The 9,110-nt window shown below is 48.4% G+C and overlaps 1 protein-coding gene across 3 annotated transcripts in view; it reads left to right on the top strand.

Annotated features, from left to right (window-relative positions):
- Window positions 1-711: 711 nt before the first annotated feature.
- The window catches only part of LOC108251671 (neuronal PAS domain-containing protein 3), a 208,052-nt gene continuing 199,653 nt past the window's right edge, over window positions 712-9,110 (top strand). The window contains exon 1 of one of the 3 annotated variants that reach the window (XM_037977635.1): window positions 712-1,353. In XM_037977635.1, the coding sequence (XP_037833563.1) occupies window positions 1,175-1,353 (179 nt within the window). In that variant the 5' untranslated portion in view covers window positions 712-1,174. Of the gene's footprint in view, window positions 1,354-4,399; window positions 5,153-9,110 lie in introns of those variants that run through there. The other 2 variants (XM_037977636.1, XM_037977637.1) reach the window with 2 other exon arrangements.

Genomic DNA, 9,110 nt, shown 5'->3' with positions numbered 1-9,110 from the left:
CCTGTCTGTCTGCAGCTCACCTGTCTGTCTGTCTGCAGCTCACCTGTCTGTCTGTCTGGTTCCATCTGTGTGTAAAAGTCAGGATCAGAGATTGTCTGCGGAGGAGAGAGAGGAGAGAGAAGAGAGGGAGGGAGGGGGAGGAGGGGGAGGAGACAGATGGATCCACCTGTCCTCAGGAGTCTGATCACACACAGCTTCAGAGACCCGAGGAAGCAGGTCCACACAGAGACTCATCGGAGACATCCGGGAGACAAACTTCTGTCTCCTTCCTGAAGTCCAGTTGACACAAACAGAGTTTCAGGTCAGACACGGAGGAAAGACGCGCGGAGTCCGGGTCCGGGTTCGGGTTCGGGTCCTGGTTTTCATCAGAACTCTGATGAGGGTTTGTGTTTAATCTTTGGGTTCGGATGAAGTGTTTCAAAGCAGCCCGGAACTCTGAGCCACGCTGGGACGGAAACAAAGACAGACGGAACCGAATGTCTTCAGTTGGGAGAGAATGAAGCGCGAGCTCCAGCTGCGTTATTCCGCGTGAAGCGGCGGTCCTCCCCCTCCTCCCCCTCCTCCCCCTCCCTCCCTTTGTGAGGACAAACCCGCAGCTGCTCGCAGACATACCGACACAGTCCGGACCGAACCTCTGTCAGACCTGCAGACCCGCAGACACCCCTCACCGGCGCACCTGCAGCCGGTTCTGGTCCGGAGAGCCCGGGGACGGGATGCTGTTCTGGGAGGGAGGTCCGGTGTGAAGAGGAGGCGGCTCCGGGACCGGCTGGTGGCAGAACCGAACCCCCTCAGAGGCGCCGACCACTGATCTGTTGATCAGCTGTTTGTTGAGCGCAGCGCGCGCAGGAGACACCGGCTCCAGAACCGGGACCGGGAACTGGATCTTCCAACTACAGCCTGAAGAGGAAAAAAGAAGAAAAATGTTTTTAATTCTTGTTTTCTCTCTTTAATCTGAATTCCTTGGCTGATTTCCGCTCCGGAACCACCATGACCCGGGTCCACAGAGTCCGGTCCGAAGGTTAGTCCAGAAGAAAAGCAAAGCTAAAAACCAGACCACAGGTCAGATTTCTGCGCGCCACCAGGGACCGGTTCGACCCAAGAAAACCCAGTGAAGCAGTCCGGTTCCAGAGCCGGGAGCGCACCGGAGACCAGGACCAGAACCAGGACCAGGATCATGATCAGGATCTTCCCGGATTTCAGCGTCCAGGTGACGGCCTCTGCGGCCGGAGGAGCCGGGGCTGGGGGCGGAGGGATGGTGACCGGACCCCCGGTGGGTCGGGTCCCGGTCCAGGTTCCCGGAGCCACGAACGGGACCCCGCAGGGCGTGCAGGGCATCTCCGCCTACCAGCAAAGGTAAGTCCGGACCAGCCGGGACGGAAAGTGAGACTTCTTTGCTTTTTAGTCCCGCCTGGTTCTGGTTCTGGTTCTGGTTCTGGTTCTGAAATCCAGATGTTCAGGAGGACATTTCTGACTCAGTGGGGTTTAAAGACTTTTTAAAGCTTCAGGAGACAAAGTGGACCCACTGGGTCCCGGTTCAGGTCCAGGATGAGCAGAACTCAGGGCAGAAAGTTTAGTTTTATTTTAATAAAAAGAGTGAAATATAAAAGAGATTATTGTTGTTCAGACTGAATAAATAAACCTTTAAAATGATCCTGAAAGTTGTAGAAATCTGAGGTTTATGATTCTAAATTAATTTAAAAACCAGCAGGAAAACAAAGATCACATCAGGAATTTTCACCTTTTTTATTTCATTTAAATCATCTTTTAAACCTGAAACCCACAGAAGAAAACCCTGACTGCATTTGTTTTTAAGATTAATTTCCATCTTTAATGGAAGTGTTTAATAAAGACGTGAAGTTCAGGCTTCACCTGAGCTTTTTGAAGGTTAATAATCAGAACCTGAAGAACAATTCCCTCCAAGTTGGGACCGGTTCCCTCCCTGTTCTTCCTCCCAACATCACCCCTTGGCTCGCCCTCTGCAGCTTCGCTCACAGAGAGCCTGAAGTCTGAAAGCTTTGGGAGCAAACAGGACATAAATCACAGCAGGGGCCTCTCTGAGAGCGAGCAGGAGCCCCTTCTCTTCCAAACACCCCGCGGGAACCCTCAGGAGCCCCGGGAGGAGCCCCGGCAGGAGCTCTGTGACGGCAGCACAGCCTGGTTCTGGTTCTGGTTCTGGTCCAGCATCCAGCTGCCCCTCATGCTTGGCTCCATGTGAAATGTTTCCTCTAACAAACAGCTGGGAGCTAATATGTTTCTACATTACGCTCCATTATCCACGTCGCCTCCGTTTGACTGCGCCCAGTAACCAGAGCTGAGCTGCAGAGAGGAGGAGGACCCACAGAACCGGGTTTCCCTTCACACGGAGCAAACAGAACCGGGTTTCCCTTCAGAAACAGACGGAGCAGAAATGCCCGTTTCAATGATTTCAAACCTCCAAAGTTTCCTGTTTTGATCTCATTTATGTTCAGGGAGGTGAGTTCAGCTACCAGCTCATCTTCAGATTTATCAGAAACAGTTTTATTAATCTGGTCACATACCGGGTCACAATTCGGGCCTGCAGAACCGCTCCAGAACAGGCTGTGTTGGTGCCAGAACACCTCGTCTCTGTCTGCTTTAGATGAACTGAGTGAAACACGTCGATTCTGTTCTAATGCAGAACATTTCCCTGGTTTAGGAAGAGTCACTGGACAGAACATTAATGGGTTAACTGGACCGGTTCTGGCCCGTTCAGCAAACAGCACGTTTTTATTTTCTCCCATCCAGTTCCTGATGTCCCAACTCAGATCACATTTAAAGAATTTAGGATCACAGAGAAACGAAGCTGGAGTTTCTTCTTCTTCTGTTTTATTTGGATTTATTGGGTTAATGGAGGGGGCTGCAACCTACGGCTCTGGGGCCTCATACGGGTCCTTGTTTCTTTGACCAACATGGACATAAATATTAGTTATATTCAGAACTACAATAAACAGCTTGTTTTAGCAGCTTTTCTGTCCAACTTGATGCACATATGTGAGTCAAAGTTCTGCTAAAAGGAGCCAAAGGCTTCGTTAGCCTGTTAGCGTCTTTAATCCCAGCTTCCAGACGTTTTCTCTAAAATTTAAACATTTTAACACATTTGAAGAGGTTGCTGAGGAGAAAACAGGTTTTTGCAGATCAAACTATTAAATTATGAGTCGTTGAAAAAAGGTTTCAAATAAAAACGTCATTAAAGTTAAAGAAATTAAGATTTCTGCATTTAGAACAAGAAATTCAGTAAATCACAATTAACTGGCCAACAATCTGTCCTAATTACTGTAAAAGTTCATTAAAATGAAAGTATTATTTCTACATTTTCTACAGTATGAACCTGAGCTTTATAACCGGAGTTTAGTCCGTCTGTGTCCCAACAAAGAAACTACTAAATTAGTTTTATAATAGTTTAATGGATTTAAACGGCTTCATGAGTGGATCTTTGTTTGAGTTTGATTTCCTGACAGAAGGAGCAGAAATGGATGTTTTGGTTGTAAAGGTTGCAGACAGATAAAAATCCTGGCCCGTTTTGTTTCTGCTAATCTACAGCAGAGAACACGTTTTCCCACAATTCATTGCTGTTTCCTGTGATAAACTGTCTGCAGAACCTGGCTGTTCTGTTCAAACTACAAACATCCTTTAGAGTTTGTTCTCGTCTATTTACACTTATTTACTAAAGGTTTTATTGTTATATTCCACCTTCAGCTGAGGGGTGGCTGGGACCCCTCAGGGTTGGACGGGCCTGAAGTCCAGAACAACATCAGCAGGACAAGAAGGACACGGTCCCAGGTCAGCAGGAGGACACAGACCTGAACGAGCAGTCTGAGTTTAAGGTGGAATCTGGAGTTAACGTGTTGATCCTCCTGCCTCACAGAGACGGAGCAGCAGGTGTAGTTTAAAGAAGTCCACACCCTCCAGTTCGGAGCAGCGTCTTCGTCTCCAGCTGATGTGTTGTTGGGAAACATCTGCAGCGCCTGAACCCTCCTGTTTGTGTGCAGAATACCCAGCATGCCTTTGACCTTGACAGGTCACTGGTGTGGAGCAAGCTGAGGGGGGTGTGGGGCTGCAGCCTCAGGGTTAATCAGGCAGCACACAGATTAGATAAATTATACATTAAAAAAAAAGAATTTAAATGAGGGCTGAAGCAAAAGGACGAAGAGGAACCAGAACAGGGAAGTTCTTCATGTAGAACAAAAAAACAAGTTTGGAACCTGAAGTGAGATATTTGCTGTGATGAGTTTATTCTGACACTGGGGGGGTTGTAGGTGTGGGGGGGTCTCTTCCTCCTCCTCCTCCTCCTCCTCCTCCTCACACTGGGCTGCTGCTGCTGCTTTTCTTCTTATTTGTGAAAAAAACGCTTTAAATGACCGCCGGCTGCAACCTGTAGCCTAATAACACACATACACGCACACACGTGCGCGCGCGCTGACTCCAGTTGCAAGTGAGCGGCGTTGTTGCGCCGGGGCTGGAGAAAATACCGGAGACGTTTTTGTGTCCCCCTCCTCCCCCCCACCCCCGTTTTTCCAGCAGCAGCCGGAGGAGGAAAATGCTCCGGTGAAGCGGGCGGACCGAGGCGGCAGAGAGACGCTCCTCCGGCGGGGAACCAGGCGCTGCGGCAGCGGAGCAAACATGTAAAACATCTGACGCCTCTTTTGGTTTTTTTGTGGGTGGTGGTGGGGGGGTTCTGTTTTTGCTCCACCGGAGCGCGTGCGGGACGTTCCTCTGTGCTGTCAGAAGCGGAGCTGCGCGCGCGGACAGAGCAGCGGATCTGAGGGACCGGAGCTCCATCCTTCCTCCCCGGGCTCGGCATGCCCACGCCGCCGCAGCGCTGCGCCTGCCTCCGCCTCCGCGAGCCGTTGTTTCCGCGCTCCTCCTGAGCGCCCAGACACGAGACCCGCGCACGCACGCGCACATCCCCCCCACCGCCGCCTCCACTCTCACAGTTTCACTCTCGCGGACATGGCTTTTGTCTTAACACCATGACGCATTGCTGTCAGGGCGCCGCGCAGCCCACGTAAACACCAGGAGCGACACGCGCGCGCAGGGAGGCAGGAGGAGGGAAAGTCTGAGATCCGGAGGATTGTTGCAGGAAGATGGCGCCCACCAAGCCCAGCATCCAGCAGGACCCGAACCGGAGAGAACGGTAACGGTTCCGCCTCTGCCCGCTCCCAGAGCCGCTGTGACCCCGCTGGGTCCGCCGGCTCCCCTGTCCGCTGAGGGGGGAGGGGGGAGGGAGGGGGCGCTACCCTTCCCAGAGGAGAGCCGAGGCGTGCGCGCGCGCGCCTCAGACAGGCAGGCGTGTGGCTGCTAACAGGTCGGAAACAGATGCTCTCCTGCCCGCGCGCGTGTGCGCGTGCGCGACACAGAGCAATCAGCGTCGTTGTAAACATCAGTGACAGGTGCGCGCGTGCTGGAGTGTGGGAGCATTTATTTACCTGTTCACGTGAAGCTGAGCAGACCTTAAAACGACCTTAAAGGAGTCCGAGTGGCTCGGAAATTTAAGGTGGAATTCTTGCAGAGGAGAGCTGTCTGCTCGGAGATTTAAGGTGGAATGCGTTTCTGAGCAAGGCTTGCTGGTGTGAGTTTTAAGGTGGAATCCTGTCAGAAGGAGAACGTGCTCCTTTATGTTCTGAAAGTTGAGTTGTTTTTGTTGGAACATCCCATAATGATCTTCTAAGGCAGGAAGTGATGGTCATCTTCAGGGTAAAGACAGGAAGTCTGTCAACAAATATATTTTATAACTTCCTGTTGGATGAAAACATTGGATTCTGGTGAGAGATGAACTTGGTCAGGGGGAGGGGTCACATCAAGCTAAATATTCATAAATAATAAATCACTCAGTTATAGCAGCTGTGTTTTTATGATCCAGATGTTGAGCCAACCCAGCACTTATAAGATGGATGGATGGATGGATGGTTGGATGATGATTCCTTCTTTTCCGTTTTCCGTTTTTGGAATTTCTGTTTTCTCTTCAGATTCTGTAAAAATCTAAAGATTGGCCTTTTAATTAAAAAAAAAAAATTCCTGTTTCTTTTATTCTTTATAGTTTTAGTTTATTTCGGCCAGTAAATCATGTCTGTCGAGACTTAAATGTAGTTTTGTAAATGTAATATTTGACAGGAAGTTAATGTTTAAAACTTCAACATCTACAGTAAAGAACTTGTAAAATAATAAATATAAATAAATATTTGTATAAATATATATATATATTATATAATTACATTTATAAATATAAATAATAAACATAAAACGTAATAAAATCAACCAATTGGTTGAACTTGGTGAGCATGCGCATTGATCGTGACAGACAGTTTGATCAACCAATCAGAGTGGGAGATGCGGTCAGTGGGCGTGTCCTGGGAGCAGTTGAAGGTGTACCTGAAGCGGCTCCTCCGCCTCGTGAGGCGTGAATTACGGTAGCAGGTGGATCTGATCCCAGCGCGAGGTTAGTGTCCGTGACGTCTTCAAGACAAATGTTTCTTAAAAATATTGACATTATTAAAAAAAAACTCAACACTGGGACTTCCGGACTGTTTTAGACGCCGCTTTGCTAGCTGCTCGGTGAGCGCGCGGGCTAAAGCCCGAAGCTGCTGACCTAAAGACGACCGGAAGTCCGCGTCAGACAGGTGTCATCAATAAGACTGCAGCTTTCTGAAGAAGAAACGGTTCTGTTTGCAGACGGACATGGTTGGTGAGTAAAACTGCTGGTTCTGGTTCTGAAGGAGAAAAGTCAGGAGTTTAATTAGACTCGTTAATTGGCTGTTTGGGTGTGACGTTAGGAGTCTCAGGTGGCCTCAGGTGGCCCCTCAGAACCTGTGCAGAACTTCCTGTAACTTTGGCCCAAATCAGCACGAACCTGACTCATATTTCTGTTTAAAGTGACGACAGCAAAGAGGATTTTAGCAGTTTTTAGTAATAGTGACTCATTTATTCTGCTGTAGTTTGAGTTTTTAAACATCTAATGCACATTGAGCCATGTTTACTGGAGAGATGTTGTCTTTTATGTTTGTTTTTTATGTTCCGGTGAAACCAAAACCAAGTTTCTACACTAGTGGATAATCGTTTGTTTTAGTATTCAGTCGTTCTCCAAACCCTTCAGAAAATTCACTTCTTTCATCCAACTCCAGGCAGATTGCTGTTAAAGTAGGAGGTAGTTTGGTGCATCTGTTGGAGATTATAGATTTGAAGGCATCAGGACGTTGTGTTGTTCTTAAAATAAAGAGAAAAATAGAAACGCAGACCTGCCTCTAATAAAACCCTGGTACCTGAAGTGCTTTAAGTAAAGATTTTGGTTGTTTGGAAACTCTAAGTGGTGAAGAACTACCTGATGATTGAAACTTAATAGTTTTATAGTTTAAAGGCTGGAACGTTCCTGTAAATGTCTGTTTGCTAAGATCAGTTAGCTGTGGTTGCCATCTGGTTCATGAGATATTTTGCTAACAGACAGGTGAATACATGATTGCCCGCTGTTCACGGTGGCAGGTGATAAAGATCTGTTTAATTCTGCATGTAGATGAGGAGAAAACGGCTCTTGCTGCCTGAAGTCGGAGCTTCGGGGTCATCGCTGAGCAGCAGATTAACAGCCGGTTATTTGCATACGTTTGCTTTTAAAGAGCAGGAAGTAGCAGAGGGGTCAGAGGTCAAATGTATAGAGCTGATATTACATAACACTGCTGTTCAGCTGTCTCTCTCAGCCAGAGGTTATATCCTTTCATTTGTTCTGGAGGCAGGAAGTGTGGGAATGATCTGATATCACCTCGTCTCTTTGTGCTCCGAGGGAATCAGCTGATTAAAGTCATACAGGCGCTGGAAGTCCCTCCTGCTCCTTCTGACCCCGTCCTTCAGGACATCGGGCTCTCGGCCCGGGTCAGAATCGTTCAGAATCTGAATCTGAGGGTCGCAGACATGTTTTTATAACTTAAACCATCTTAAAATGTACAGCTGGGATGTAACGAGTCCTTCGCTTGTTGCTCAGATCTTTTCTGATCCGATGTGAGGAACTTTCTGCCACTCAGACATCAAACTGATCAGGGTTCATTCTGACTTCTTTACAGTATTTTATTAGAGCTTCATCAGATTACCTGAGGTGCCTGAGTATTATGAATATAGTCCTGAACTCCTGTTGGGCTTCAGAGGAGAACGTTGGTGGATACTGCAGCTGCGTTGGTCCTCAACTCTTCTGCAGAAATCCTCTTTGTTCCGTCGTTCCTCTCAGGCAGCGATTGTTTTTAGCTGAGCTGATGTTTGAGGATTTATTTCCTTGGAGAAGAACAAATGAATTCCCAGGTAGAGAGGAAGATGAGTGAAGGGCAGAGCGATCGGTGCTCCTTCCATCTCCTCACGAGTGGCTCTGGAGGAGGACAATGAGACGAAGAGCGGGACAGACTGGGTTTAAGATCCACTGAAGACTGAGACACGGGACGGAGAAGGCAAAATAAAAGAGAACTAAAATCTGGATATTTCAGAGGGCTTAGTACAGTCAGGAGAAATAAATTTAGAGTAAATAATTCAAAAAGTGCCAAACAGATCAGAGACCGGCTCTGACTGAGAAACTGAGCTGAGGCGATGAAGGATGGACTCGCAGCACATCGACCCGATTGGCTCTCTCAGCGGACGTCCCTCAGGACGACTCGGCTCTTCTGCAGGCTGGAGAGGAGCCTCTTAGAGCCCGGCAGGGGGGCTGGGTTCACCCCCCAGAGGAGGCAGGCGGGAGGGAACACCGGCCTGATTGCCCAGAACATGTCTGAAGACATTTAACAGTTTCAGCTGTGATTTAATGAACAAACTGACTGAAAAGAGTCAGATTGTTGTTAAACTCTAAGATCAACTGAAACCACAGAGGAGAAGTCAATATTTCAGCAACAGGAGAGAGAACCCCTGGTGAATCAGCTGTTCGACCATCAGTTTCTGCTCCGTCCACTTCAGGTTAGAAGGGAAGTAAAGAAAGCCTTCATCACTCCAGCATCTTCCTCCAGGAAACTCTGTGGGATCTTAAGCTGCTTCCAGGTCAGAAGATCGAATCCCTGCAGCTCCAGAGGCTTGGCCTGGAGCCTCCATCCAGCTGCCCGTCGCTGCTAAACCACGAGGAAGAGGAGGGTTGG

The sequence above is a fragment of the Kryptolebias marmoratus genome, linkage group LG10 (assembly GCF_001649575.2).
Source record: "Kryptolebias marmoratus isolate JLee-2015 linkage group LG10, ASM164957v2, whole genome shotgun sequence".
Taxonomy (NCBI): Eukaryota; Metazoa; Chordata; class Actinopteri; order Cyprinodontiformes; family Rivulidae; genus Kryptolebias; species Kryptolebias marmoratus.
Note: the sequence above shows the minus strand (reverse complement) of the source record. Positions and strands in the feature narration are given on the sequence as shown.